Genomic DNA, 15106 nt, shown 5'->3' on the forward strand with positions numbered 1-15106 from the left:
TTGAAGTGAAAAAATGATGCAGCAAGCTAGTCTATTTTGCTCAAATTTCATTGCAGCAACTCAAAATGGTACTCAGTAGTATGTATGGCCCTCATGTGCTTGTATGCTTTCCTGGCAATGTCGGGGCATGCTCCTAATAAGATCATTGGATGGTGTCCTGGGATATTTCCTCTCATATCTGGACGAAGGTATCACTGAGCTCTTAGACAGTCTGAGGTGCAACCGCGCGGTGTCGGATGGACCGAAACATGATATCTCAGAGGTGTCCAAGTGGATTTAGATCAGGCGAGTGTGGGGGCTATTCAATGGTATCAATTCCTTCATCCTCCAGGAACTGCCTGCATACTCTTGCCACATGATGTTGGGCATTGTCGTGCACCAGGAGGAAACCAGGACCTACTGCACCAGCGTAGTGTCTAACAATGAATCCAAGGATTTCATCCCGATACCTAATGGCAGTCAGGGTGCCATTGTCTAGCCTGTAGAGGTCTGTCCGTCCCTCCATGGATATGCCTCCCCAAACCATCACTGGTTCACCACCAAAACGGTCTTGCTGAATGATGTTACAGGCAGCATAACATTCTCCACGGCTTCTCCAGACCCTTTCACATCTGTCACGTGCTCAGGGTAAACCTGCTCTCATCTGTGAAAAGCACAGGGTGCCAGTGGCGGACCTGCCAATTCTGGTGTTCAATGGCAAATGCCAATCGAGCTCTATGGTGCCGGGCAGTAAGCCAGGGCCCACTAGAGGACATCGGGCCCTCAGGCCACACTCATGAAGTCTGTTTCTGATTGTTTGGACAGAGACATTCACACCAGTGGCCTGCTGGAGGTCATTTGTAGGGCTCTGGCAATGCTCATTCTGTTCTCTCCTTGCACAAAGGAGAAGATACCGGTCCTGCTGATGGGTTAAGGATCTTCTACGGCCCTGTCCAGCTCTCCTAGAATAACCGCCTGTCTCCAGGAATCTCCTCCATGCTCTTGAGACTGTGCTGGGGGACACCGCAAAGCTTCTGACAATGGCACTTATTGATGTGCCATCCTGGAGTAGTTGGATTGCCTGTGCAACCTCTGTAGGGTCCAGGTATTGCCTCATGCTACCAGTAGTGACACTGACCCTAGCCAAATGCAAAACTAGTGAAAAACAGTCAGAAAAGATGAGTAGGAGAAAAAAAGTCAGTGGTCTCCACCTGTACAACCATTCCTGTTTTGAGGGTCATCTCATTATTGCCCATCTAGTGCACCTGTTGTTAATTTCATTAACACCAAAGCAGCTGAAACTAATTAACAACCCCTCTGCTACTTAACTGACCAGATCAATATCCCAGGAGTTTAATTGACTTGATGCTCTAATTAAAAAGTGTTCCTTTAATTTTTTTGAGCAGTGTAAATATATATATGTAAAACAGTATTCCATGTAGCATTGAAGTGTCGGCTAGCCCTAGAATGGAAAGTGATGACATTAGCCCAAGATCCTGGGTGGTCAGCAGTCTCTGTTTGGAGGATTGGTCCATACATCTTTGGTACACACACTGGCACACATGATCCTCCTGCTGTAACAGGGAGCCAGCTAGTGACCAAATGAAGTGTGTCCAGCGCTAGCTCCTCCTTCTACACAGCTGCAACCAATCAATAGGCGGGGGTGTGCTCTGGTTGTAGGGTTAACCCTATGTGAGTAGGATGATCAGTGCCTGATGTGTATGAGAGGGAAGCAGCAGGGCTACTGTTAGAAACCACAGAGCCCCATACATACTTTTTTTTTTTTTTTTTTGCAGGTTAGGAAGGTAATAGATAGGAGGAGGGGAGAGGAAAAATTTTTAAAAATGGTTAGATAGGGTTTTCTTCCACTTTAACTTTCTAACTATAAACCCAGGGCTGGTGCTTCCAGAGGGCAAAGTAAACAGCCGCCTAGGGTGCACTGCCACCCAGGGGTGTCTGGGCATAGCACAGGCCGGCACTCTCTCTGTGTGGGATGCCGCCATGTCATGAATGATCATTCAACTGAGGGGAGGGGCAGCAGAGGGGAGAAACAAAGGACAAAGGAAGTTGTCAGGTGTCTGGGGCCAATGTAGCAGCTGAGCTGCAGCTCCTTCCAGTGTTCCTCTCAGACTCAGTCCCTTACTGCAAGCCAGCTGGCGGCTGCTGATCAAGGTGGAGTTCCAGCCCTTCTCTTCCCATTCATCAGTGGAGGCGGAGTTGTGCCTGCAGAGAAAGGTAATGTCTCGTGTCTGAGTGAATGTGACCCAGACAGCCGGACATCCATCACATGTGCAATGTGTCAGTAAGTGATGACATCATCACGATCCCAAAGCCTGCTCTTCTAGTGCCTGCTGATCTGTGTCAGTGTTGGTAGTAGTGTGTCGTATCTGTCACTGTATGGGATTGCTCAGTTCAGTTGCATCCTGTCACAGCGTCTTATCTCCCCCCATTGCCTGGGAAATTCCAGCCTGGGATTTGTCAGAGGTGTGGATCCATCATCCTATACTCACTGCAACTGTCACCCTGCCACTGGCAGCCACAGATACAGTCCATCCATGACACTGATTTTGTCTTATTTTATTGGTGCTGGTGGCATCTTATGGAGTCTATTTTTTCAAATTAAAAGAAATGTAGCTGTTTTTTGTTTTGTTGATTTAATATTCTCTACTGCTTTTTAAATTTTTTCTTTTTTTGGGGGAGGGGGCGCAAGTAGCAGGTCTTACCTAGGGCTCAAAATAGTCTAGCACCGGCCCTGTATAAACCACCAAACTATATTGATAAATGCCTACTATTACCAATATAGGATAGGTAGATGTGCATAGTATTTATGTTTGTGCTTCTACTACCTACACACTTTCTTAGATAATGAAATCTAATATGCAACAAATCAATACATTGTTTTTCATTATCATTGTGCCTCAGCCATTTCATTCTGTTTCAGCCTCTATTTTTGTGGTTCAGTGGCTTTATGATGTGGAACAGCTAAGAATAGAAAACATCCAACCTGATTTCCAATTCATGACAGCAAATCAGTGGAATAACATACAGATCATCGGGCGAGAGCTCAAGAAGTCGCTGCGTGAAGTCCCGTAAGAGATAAGCCATTTTGTTTTTCTAACAGTTTATGGTGATGTTTTCTAGGATTTATTCTTTATGTGCCTACTAGTTATTGGTATGGGAGTAACAGCAAGTCTAGCACAAATAATTATAAAATTATGTATTTTTAGCAAGGATGGATAACGATTAAGAACTGTTCTCCAATGAAAAATTGTTAGGGCTAGTTCAAACCAGATGCAGTCTAGTGCGTTTTTAATCTGCATCAAAAACACATGCACAGTGTTTTCTATATATTGCAACATCAGTTCACACCAGTACAGTGCGTTCCAGTGCAGTCAATAAAAGTACATGCTGATTTTTTTCTGAATGGAACGCATCTCAAACATGGCAAAATTCACCAGAACACATGTAAATGCACCAGAATGTCCTGAATTGAGATGAATTAAATTGCACTGGAACACATAAAAACACATTATACAGTTGCAAGAAAAAGTATGTGAACCCCTTGGGATTACGTGGAGTTTTGCATGAATTGGGCATAAAATGTGCTCTGAACATCATCTAAGTCACAACAATAGAAAAACACAGTCTGCTGAACATAATACTACACAAACATTAGATGTTGCCATGGTTTAATTGCACATAACATGTAAACATTCACAGTGCAGGGAGGAAAAAGTATGTGAGGCCCTAGCTTAATGACTTCTCCCAGAGCTAATTGGAGCCAGGAGTGAGCCAACCTTGACTCCAATCAGTGTGATGATATTGGATGAGTTGCTGACAGCTGTCCTGCCCTTAAAAAACACACACCTGTTTTGGGTTTACTGGTTTCAAGAAGCACTGTCTGATGTGAACCATGCCTCGCAGAAAAGAGCTCTCAGAAGACCTACGATCAAGAATTGTTGACTTGCATGAAGCTGGAAAGGGTTACAAAAAAATCCCCAAAAGCCTTGATGTTCATGTATCCACGGTAAGACAGACTGTCTACAAATGGAGAAAGTTTAGCACTGTTGCTACTCTTCCTAGGCTTGGTCGTCCTGTAAAAATGACTGCAAGAGCACAGCGCAGAATGCTGCATGAGGTAAAGAAGAATCCCAGAGTGTCAGCTAAAGACCTACAGAAATCTCTGGCACATGCTAACATTTTTGTTGACACATCTACAATAAGGAAAACATTAAACAAGAATGGAGTACATGGGAGGTCACCACGGAGGAAGCCATTGCTGTCCAAAAAGAATATTGCAGCACGTTTGAAATTTGCAAAAGAGCACCTGGATGTTCCACAGCACTACTGGCAAAATATACTGTGGACAGATGAAACCAAGATTGAGTTGTTTGGGAAGAACATACAACACTATGTGTGGAGAAAAAAAGGCACAGCACACCAACATCAAAACCTCATCCCCACTGTAAAACATGGCGGAGGGAGCATCATGGTTTGGGGCTGCTTTGCTGCCTCAGGGCCTGGACGGATTGTTGTCATTGATGGGAAAATGAATTCCAGAGTTTATCAAGACATTTTGCAGGAAAACGTATGACCATCTGTCCGCCAACTGAAGCTCCGCAGAGGATGGGTGATGCAACAGGACAATGACCCAAAGCATACAAGTAATTCAACAAAACAATGGCTGCAACAGCACAGAATACGCCTTCTGGAGTGGCCCAGTCAGAGTCCTAACCTCAACCCAATTGAAATGCTGTGGCATGACATTAAGAGAGCGATTCACACCAGACATCCCAAGAATATTGCTACACTGAAACAGTTTTGTGAAGAGGAGTGGTCCAAAATTACTCCAGATCGTTGTGCAGGTCAGATCTGCAACTACAGGAAACGTTTGGTTGAGGTTATTGCTGCCAAAGGAGGGTCAACCAGTTATTGAGTCCAAAGGTTCACATACCTTTTCCTCCTTGCACTGTAAATGTTTGCATGTTATGTGCAATTAAACCATGGTAACATCTAATGTTTGTGTAGTATTATGTTCAGCAGACTGTGTTCTTCTATTGTTGTGACTTAGATGACGTTCAGAGCACATTTTATGCCCAATTCATGCAAAACTCCACGTAATCCCAAGGGGTTCACATACTTTTTCTTGCAACTGTAAATACACCGGAACACATTAAAATCTCCTGTAAACGAGCATCAGGAATGTATCTGGAATGCAGAAATTGTGGTGTGAACCAGCCCCCAGAGTTCTTTGACGAATCATTCTTCAAGGCATTCACGCTACAAAGTCCAGTGCATTTTTATAGAAGTAGAACATTTCAATTGTGCTCCTTTTATGTATTTATTTCTATATGTAACTTGGTCTTATATTAATAAACCCTTATTATGTCACGCATGATTTTGGTATGATTCAAATACCGTAACAGATCGGTGCCGCTACAAGCCAACAGTATCAGTCCCCTAGGTTTACACTCTGTATTCATGTGCTGGCAGAGATAGAGCGCATATCACTCCAAAATATAATATGGCATGCAGGTACTGCCATACACTGTACTCAACTCTGATGTAAAGTAAATTAAAGAGGTTTAGATCCCAGCCCATTAGTGACATGACATGTTTCACCCACTTTAAAAGAGATGAAGGTTTTCCCCAAATTATACTTACCTAGGTGGATGCAGCATTGATCCAATGCTGCCTCTGTCCTCGCTGGCTCTAAGGCTAGGTTCACACCTATGCAGTTTGAGTTTGAACTGTTTCTGCAGTTTGTTTTGCGTTGCATTTTGTGTTTTTGTACATGCATTTTTACGTGTTTTTGATGCGTTTTGCGCTTTTTAAAATTCAATTTAATTTTTTTTCTTGTTGCTAGGCAGATTTAAAACGCAAAACGCATCACAAATGTGGCAAAAACGCACTACATGCTTTGAAGTCTATAAAACCAAGAACGCACCTTTTTGCGTTCAGAAAAGTCCCTGACCCTTTCCAAAAAACGCACCGGGTGAAAACGCAGAGATGTGAACATGTTAGGAAATCAAGTTAAATGGACTGTAGTGCGGTTCTGCAAAACACAGCGGAAAATGCTTAGGTGCGAACCTGGGGTAAGTGTGAGAATTCAGAAATCACATGACTGCTGATTGCTGAGTTCTCATAGCAGCTCTGAGCAGCGCTGTCTTCTCTGCCCCCCACTTGCTTACGGGAGCGCTGGGCTGAGGAGGGAGAGGGAGCGGCTTACTCAGAGGCTGAGCCAGGTGCCGCTGCAAACTCTGGGGTGGATCCCGACTTTAAAATCGGGATATTTCCCCAGCCTGGATTGGCTGAGTGACATCAGCCAACAGCGGGCTTCAGCCCCGTCAGCTGAAAATGGAATGAACTGCACTCCTGTAATCCAGCCAAAAGAGCTTTGGTTGTAATTCTCCTTTAAGCCCACTATTAAGTCCAATGTGGGTGAAACATGTCAGAGAGGCATGACCGATAGAGTGGGATCTGAACTGAAACCTATCTTTCAATTACCTTACATTGGAGTTCAATACAGTGTGCGGCGGTACCTGCATGCCATATTGGTATGATTCAACCAGCTTATCAGGATTTTACGCCATGCTAAATTCTGTATGAATAACAAGCCCCTTGTTTTGCTGAAGTCCACAATAGTTGCAAGTCTACCATTGTAGAATATTTGGCCTAATATACTGCTTTTTCCTTTATAAGGTTTAGTTTACACTTGTGGTTGGGGAATAATAAAACGGGCTGTGAAGCTGCATTTTTACCACCCCCAACCATCCTCACTAAGCTGCAAGGGAATCTGTATGGGGGTATATACATGCAGCGGTAGGACTGTTATGGGTTAAACCAGATTGTGAAGAGGCAACATAACACCTCTCTGCCTATCGAATATTCTCTGAAAGGAGATCCACCAAAGATCTCTCTTCAGAGAGCTATCACATGTGTAAATAAGCCCTAAAATTCTGCATGGATTAAATACTGGGATATGCTAAGTGATAGGTAGAATAGATGACTTATTCAGTGCAGTGACATCTTCGGAGGGGATGCAAAAAGGGCAGGACATTCAAACTATGCTGCTTAGCAACACAAAATATAATTAAATGAGACATAAGCTCCTTATTTGTTAATTTGTGATATAAGTAATCACACATTAATAGCTTTTTTGGGCTTTTAAGAAAGACTGCCATTATAGAAATGTGAAGTCTGCCATTGCTGACCATGTCTTCTGCTTGCCCCCTGTCAGTGAATCAAAAAGAGTTGGATGGGGAGACAGCCAGGCAACTAGCATTTTCAGAAGATGATCAGCAATGGCTTACTCATCTTAGTTTGGGTTCCTTTATACTGTATATTAAACATTCAAATGGCCAGTTGTCCGCAGTCTTTTAGGCTTTATGCAGACAGGCGTATTAAAATACTCCTATCTGGATTCTTCTGCCAGGAGTTGAAATGCTTGTTTATGTGAATATACAGGCATATGATGTTTAGAAGTGAAAAAGTGTAAACTCATTCCACCGGCCAGAATATTGAGCTTGAGCTCATCCATGCCCTTAAATAGCATTGGCAGCCTGAATATAACTAAGAAAAACAGATGCTATTCTATAAGAGGTTGGGGTGCGATAAAAATGTGGCTCATCCTCAGGGTTTTACTGCCCACCACTCACTAGTGTGAATGAGTCCTCACATCATACTGCACACGGTCATAGCTGCAATCACTTTAAATGTTCTCGGCTTTGATTATTTAAAAAAATTTTAGATTTTGAAAGCTGTTTATTATACATATTTAAAACTATCCATGGGAATATAATAACTAGTTTAATTTTTAACTGACTTTTATGTTATATCATGCCTTAGCAGTTGAGGAATACACCCTTAATAAACATGCTTTCCTTATCTTCCATAACAGGGCAGTTTTTGCTCCAGCCTGCTTCTCCCACACACTCATTACAGAAAGGTAAGAAGAATGCAGACATTCCAGCTGCTTTGCTTGTCGGTCGGCTTGTCTTAAAGAACCCTGTTTTGTCTTAAAGGATTCTAATCACTATAATTTGTTATCTAAAGCCCAAATACAGACAAAACATTTTAGCTGTGAATAAAGTGAGGAAGGACTAAAACTTTGGCTAAAGCTGTCCATATATTTGTAGATTTTTTTTAAAATTCTAATTCAACCTGCTGATTTCTGCATCCACCCTATACAGTACGAACAGATGAATCCCCAGCTGCGGGTATTGTATTTGACAGCTGACACCACCATCTGATTGGATGCAGGCACTGTGTGGTCAACAGTTTTCTGCAAGCTCTTTCCTTTTTTCAATCTAAGGATGTTGGGTAGGAGGATGCCAACAGGAACCCCCTAAATCTACTTTGTTTACAGTCAGCTTAAAGAGGTGCTCCAGTCATATTTGTAAAAATTAAACATTAGCAGCTACAAAAACTGTAGCTGCTGACTTTTAATAAGTCCCCAGATCCAGTGCTGTGCTCACCCGAGCCTTTTTCTCCACCCATCTTTTGTCGCTGGCATCTTATCTGTGGGCACACAACTGTGACAGCTTGCAGGAAGTGAGCTTAACCTCTTCCACGCTGCCCTATAGCAGAAATACTGCTACAAGGTGACACGGGTGTTCAAAATCATGTATATATATGTGATTTTGCATTTCTGGGTAGGGGTTGCGCCACCATTTGTGGCCTCGGCTGTCAATTGCAGGATCCCGGCCAGTGATTCCTCACCGTCAGAGAATCTGCAATGGGGGAGAGACCTGTGTATAAACAACACTGATCTCTCCCCTGTCAGCTCCAGCACACTGCTTTGTATGGCTCTGCGTAGGGAGGGGCCAGGAGCGCTGGCAGGGGACCTGAGAAGAGGAGGATCTGGGATACTTTGTGCAAAACCACCGCAGAGAGCAGGTAAGTATGATGTGTTTGTTATTAAAAAAAAGCCTTTAATATCACTTTAAACACAAGTGGACATTTTCAGAATAACTGGTTCTGCATGGGGAAGAGGGTCAGTGCAGAGCTTACCATGTTGCGTAGAAAACCACAAGTCCCTTACTTCCACGTAAGAGCGAACAAACTCATTGACTATTTATACACTGACACTAATTGCAATTTAAAAAGCCACATCTGTGGGACATTAACCTCTAATGGGCATTTTAACCTGTGTGTGTCACCTTGTGTGTCTGTACCAAGGCCAAACATTCCAAGGTATGTAAACTTTTGATCATGGCCATTTGGGTGATTTCTGATATCATTATGATTTAAAAAGGAGCCAAACAATTGATAATAAATGGCTTCATATGATCATCATCCTTCAATAAACAAGCATTTTTTGGCATGATCAGTCATTTTCAATATCAATGCCAAAATTTCACAATTTCTGCCAGGGTATTTAAACTCTTGAGCACAACTCTAGCTGATGAGAAATGTTCCCTTTAAGCACAACTCTAGGTTTGGGCCCTCCATTCTAGCCACCATCCTCTTAATGCATCCCTAGAACTTTCTTCCAGGTAGCTTAGGTCTGGTGGCTGCAGTCTTGACACACTTCGGTCACAGAAAGTTGTTTGGAAAACACTAGGGGGGAGATTTATTAAAACTGTAGCACCCAGAATCTGGTGCAGCTGTGCATGGTAGCCAATCAACTTCTAACCTCAGCTTGTTCAATTCAGCTTTGGCAATAAAACCTGGAAGCTGATTGGCGTCAATGCAGATCTGCACCCGATTTTGCACTTTTCAGTTATAGTAAATAAACCCCTAGGTGTCCTTCAAATCTAAAGAAGAGGAGTGCTACATCATCAGATTGTTGAATCTGTGGGGGCAGCACTGGAGAACGGGTGCTTATATTATTATTATACAGTATTTATATAGCGCTAAAAGGTTTGCTCAGCGCTATACATTATAGTGGGGGACAGTACATGAGACAATACAGTAATAATACAATACACGAGGGGGTCAAGGGCCCTGCTCTTTCGAGCTTACAATCTAGGAGGGAGGGGATAGTGGTACAGGAGGAAGTGGCTGTGGGGGATGGAGTGGTAGGAGGAGATTGGTTGTTAGGTAAGGGCGGGGTAGGCTTCCCTGAAGAGATGGGTTTTCAGGGTGCGCCTAAAGTTGAGGAGGGTAGGTGACAGTCTGATGGATTGGGGTAGTGAGTTCCAGAGGATGGGGGAAGTCCTGGAGAAGTCCTGCAGTCAGGAGTGGGAGGTGGAGACCAGGGAGCTAGAAAGTAGGAGGTCTTGTGAGGAGCGAAGATTACGGGTAGGGTGGTATTTGGGTATCAGCTCGGTGAGGTAGTTTGGGGCAGCGTTATGAATGGTTTGTATGTCTGTGTTAGTAGTTTGAATTTAATGCATTGGGCAATCGGGAGCCAGTGGAGGGAATGACAGAGGGGGGTGGCAGATGCGGATCGGTTGGTAAGGTGGATGAGTCTGGCCACTGAGTTCAGGATAGACTGAAGCGGGGATAGTCTGCGACAAGGTAGGCCGGTGAGAAGGGAGTTGCAGTAGTCCAGATGTGAGATAATAAGGGAGTGAACGAGTAGTTTAGTAGTGTCTGGGGTTAGGAACGAACGTATTTTGGAGATGTTGCGGAGGTGGAGCCTGCATGAGTTTGCCAACGATTGGACATGGGGTTGGAAGGACAGGTTTGAGTCTAGAGTGACAGCTAGGACTTTGGCTTGTGGGGTGGGACTGATGGTGGCGTTGTTGGTCATGATGGAGAGGGTGGGGGGGAGGGGGGCATGGCCTGGGGGGAAAATCAGGAGCTCGGTTTTGGAAGGGTTCAATTTGAGGAAATGGAGTGACATCCAGTCTGATATGTCGTTCAGTAGGTGGGTGATACGGGTGGAGACTGAAGGGGTGAGGCGAGGGGTGGAGAGGTAAATTTGCCATCGGCGTAGAGGTGATAGTTGAAGCCGTGGGAATGTATCAGTTTGCCAAGGGAGGAGGTGTAGATGGAGAAGAGAAGGGGCCCGAGAACCGAGCCTTGGGGGACCCCAACAGAGAGGGGGTGAGAGGGGGAGGTGGTAGCATTATAGGTAACGCTGAAGAAGCGTTGGGATAGATAGGAGGAGAGCCAGGAGAGAGCGGAGTCATAACAGCTGAAGTATTTGTTTTTATTATAAGGAGCTGCTGGTGGATCTGATTTACTTTTTGTTTGCTCAAGCTTGGCCTAAAGTCTGCTCAAACACGGCAAGAAGCAAATGACTGATGCATCTGTCAGCATCCAGTCACAACTGAATTATTGGTTTTAAAATGTAGGCACACCATTTATAAAACCCTTGCTTTTATTTTATTCAGGTGTATTAAACTATATAAATGTTTATTTAACAGCAACTGGCTGGATTTCCAAGTAAAGGGAGTGAGCTTGGCTCGAGCTCTGCAATGTTGGGAGAAAAGTCTACAGGAGCGAAGAGGTCAAAAGACTGTCATCCGTGGATGTCCCTTTCATTTAATAGACAACTGTCAATGGCCTCATTGCAATCCCACATGTCCAGCTCTTCATGATCCTGTGACTGGCCAAGAAGTGACCTTATTGCAAATGTTTCTCAGGCTGAACCTTGAAAACCAGAAGAGAGGTCAGGAGCCCAAAGGAGATCTAAGCCAGCTGATGGCCATGTTAAGAAATGGAGGTTAATCATAACTTTATCATACATAATTTATGATAACTAGTCCCTATGTCAATGAAACTGAACTTTTTCATTAGGCGGCAGTTGCCTGAAGGAATGTTTGAAGAAGAGTGATTTAACTACACAATAAGCTCTATTATTTATGTGGTTTCAAAGTTTTACCAAAACATGTACAAGTTTCTGCAAAAAGATATATGCAAAAACCAACAATATGTAACTTGTTTCAAACTTAAACTAGCTCATCAAAGTTAAAGCTTATTAACCCCAAAAACAAAAATGTAATATATTGCAGCACGCCAATCCTTATATATGGTGGCTGCATTAGATTTCTTTTTTAGGCTTCTGTTTACTTTCCCCTAGTGATCCAGCCAGCCAGTAAGGAGCAATGGAGAAACCTTTGGAGAGGGTAGTGTTAGATTCACTTACAGATTTAGATGGACTCAACTAACATATTAAAGCAGTATTAAAACCAAAAATGTAATATCTTGCAGTTTATGAATTATTAGATGTGGTGGCTGCACTCATTAGTTTTCTTTAGGCCTCCCCCCCTACTTCCACATCCTGTATTAGCATGCCCCCACTGTGGATGAAGGGAGCACAGGGCTATAGCACACAGAGGCATTATTAATGTGGGGGTGGGGAGTGTTAGATGTACTAACAGATTTAAATACACTAACAAATTGAAATCAAACTCCAGCTCACACTGCAGTTACACAAGCAGTTGCAGCAACAGATTTTTTTTTTCCTTTTGGAATAAAAGATGAATAAAAAAAATTAATAAAAGCTGATCATTGTAAGCCCTCCTGTCAGTGGTAAGTGGTTTATCTTAGCCCTCCAATTTGCTGGACAGCTTGGTCTGCTAAAGATCACCATGACAAAAAAAAAAAAATCAACCATCACATCCAAGAATTGGAAAGCTACAATATATAAAATGTTGTGTTTTGGGTTTAATACCCCTTTAATGATGCACATTTCAAAGTTTCTAGGTATAAGATGTGTTTTGGTAAATGAACAGCATGTCATACAAGATGAAAACTTTTTGATGTAATACTCCATCTGCCTTGATCGATTTTAATGAGATATAGCAGGGTTTCTCAACCAGGGTTTCATTGAAGCCTAGGGTTCCTCCAGAGGTTGCTAGGGGTTTCTTGAGCAACGGAAAATTTCTGCCTCTCAGATAAGTTCCCACTAACACCATTGATATCTGTAAGGGAATAATTCTGCCCAATGACGACAAGCGTAAGGATCATTCTTCCCACTGACCATCACACTAATGCATCAGGAGTTGTACATATAGTAATTTTTAGCAGAGGTTCCCTGGGACTGGAAAACTATTTCAAGGGTTCCTCTGTTTTGAAAAGGCTGAGATAGAGGGTATGTTTGTGTGTGCAAGGTCATCTTTTACACGGTTCCACGTGCTACAGGGCGGCAAGGGTGCACAAAATCACGTATACTGTATATATATATGCGATTTTGCAGTTCCGGGTAGGGGGTGCATGTGCGTTGTGCGCGTGCCCTACCCATGCCGCCATTTGCGGCCTGGGCTGTCAATCACCGTGTCCTGGCCGGTGATTACTCGCCTCCACCCGGTGATCGCAGAGTATCTCCGATGGGGGAGAGACCTGAGTATAAACAACACAAATCTCTCCCCTGTCAGCTCCTGCACACTGTTTTGTATGACTCTGTTTAGCAGAGCCATACAAAGCAGTGTGCTTACAGTGAAACACACACACAGCCAACATAGTGAAACAGCACACAGTTAACCGTTTGATTGCCCCAGATGTTAACCCCTTACTGCTCAGTGCCATTAGTACAGCGTGAGTGCTTTTTATTAGCACTGATCACTGTATTGGTGTCACTGGGAATGTCAGTGACACCAAGTCAGTTACCCCCATGTCAAAATGCCCGCCGCAGTCCCGCTACAAAGTTGCTGAACACCACCATTATTAGTAAAAAAAAAATTATTCCAGTATCTATAAACGCCATTTGTAAACACTATAACTTTCATGTAAACACGTATTGGGATTTTATTCTAGCAAAGACATGTAGCAGAATACATTTTGGCCTAAATTTATAACAAAATTTGATTTTTAAAATTTTTTTAATGAACATGTTTAATAGCAAAAAGTCAAAAATATAGTTTTTTTCTCAAAATTGTTTTTTGTTTATAGCGCAAAAATAAAAAATGCACAGGTGATCAAATACCACCAAAAGAAAGATCTATTTGTGGGAGAAAAAGTACAAAAAATTCATATGGGTGCAGTGTTGCATGACTGCGCAATTGTCGGTTAAAGTAACGCAGCGCCGTATTGCAAAAAATGGCCTAGTCAGGAAGGGGGGTAAATCCTCTGGAGGGCAAGTGGTTAAAAGAGAAAAACAAAAAAAAAAGAGAACACCAATATTAAAACCGAGCAGTGAAAAGGCAGTATAGGCTTTTAATACCCAATTTATATTATATCAAACTATATATATAAAAAAAGAGAATATCCTTTTTAGTTAGAGCTGCAACCCTTGAGAATTCCTACTATACCATTTGTAAATATGACCCTCCGCTTTAGACTGGCATATATTTGAATCATATACAATTTTTTGTTATGAGCATGAATCTGATTGGCCACATCATGCAGCTCTACTAATGATTAGTTTATAATTGTGTCACAGAAAGGGAAGATCTATTGTACTCATTCGCTCAGATTGGATTTCAGACTGCAGTGGTACTTGTTCTGCCGCTATACCTGTCCCAGATTGCTGCTGAACATTTCTGGTATGCATTTGGCACTGGAACCTATAAACAGTTGTATCTGGCATATGAAAACAACATCTGATTATGCAAGAACCCAAAGATAATGCAGATCCTATTTTTGGAACGCAAAGATGTTCTGGATTCACTTAGTTGATACATTTTATCTGTATGCATGCAGTATGTTGCCATATGTCTTTGATGATATAATTTTATCACTGCAAGAATTCCTGAGTTCAGTAAAATTCCATGTTAAAAGATTACATTTAGCATAACGCCTTGAACATTTTCATCTCAAGGCCAGCTCAACTCTGAAATATTTGAGGTTTGCATTGTTGTTGGCAAGTTTAATCAAAAGTTTGTTCCTTATGCCTTGGTTGATCTGAATCAATAAAGACCATATCTGCTCATTACTAACCAGTATCTGAATCATTTCAAGCCAAACTCTACATTTGTTGATAAAAAAAATAATTTCTAGAGCAATTCTATAATCTGAAAATTGTAATTGTAGATTTTTACCTTCTGTTCTCTGGATAAAGCCTTGCTGTTGCATTAGCTTCTTCAGCCTACTAAATGGGATAGTCAGCCTGCTATAATAAATCAAGCCTGATACATAGAAAACGTCATCCCTTTACCCTTGAGGTGCCATTAGCAAGTAACTCAATAAAGCTGGGTACACACAGATTGAAATTCAGCTGGTTTACCAGGGGCTGGACAAATTTTGATCTGTGTGTAGCTCTCCATGTTTAACAGAAGCTGATTGATAGATTAGC

General features: G+C 42.5%; 1 protein-coding gene across 1 annotated transcript in view; it reads left to right on the forward strand.

The window, feature by feature from the left end:
* Positions 1–14750, forward strand: part of LOC149460910 (palmitoleoyl-protein carboxylesterase notum2-like) — a 48138-nt gene extending 33388 nt beyond the window's left edge. The window contains exons 10-12 of the mRNA XM_089679064.1: positions 2921–3068; positions 7880–7927; positions 11298–14750. Coding sequence (XP_089535190.1) covers positions 2921–3068; positions 7880–7927; positions 11298–11601 — 500 coding nt within the window. The 3' untranslated portion in view covers positions 11602–14750. The remainder of the gene's footprint in view (positions 1–2920; positions 3069–7879; positions 7928–11297) is intronic.
* The last annotated feature ends 356 nt before the right edge of the window (positions 14751–15106 follow it).

Source organism: Staurois parvus, unplaced genomic scaffold, assembly GCF_062004578.1.
Source record: "Staurois parvus isolate SC_StPar_1 unplaced genomic scaffold, SC_StPar_1.0 ptg000217l, whole genome shotgun sequence".
Classification (NCBI taxonomy): Eukaryota; Metazoa; Chordata; class Amphibia; order Anura; family Ranidae; genus Staurois; species Staurois parvus.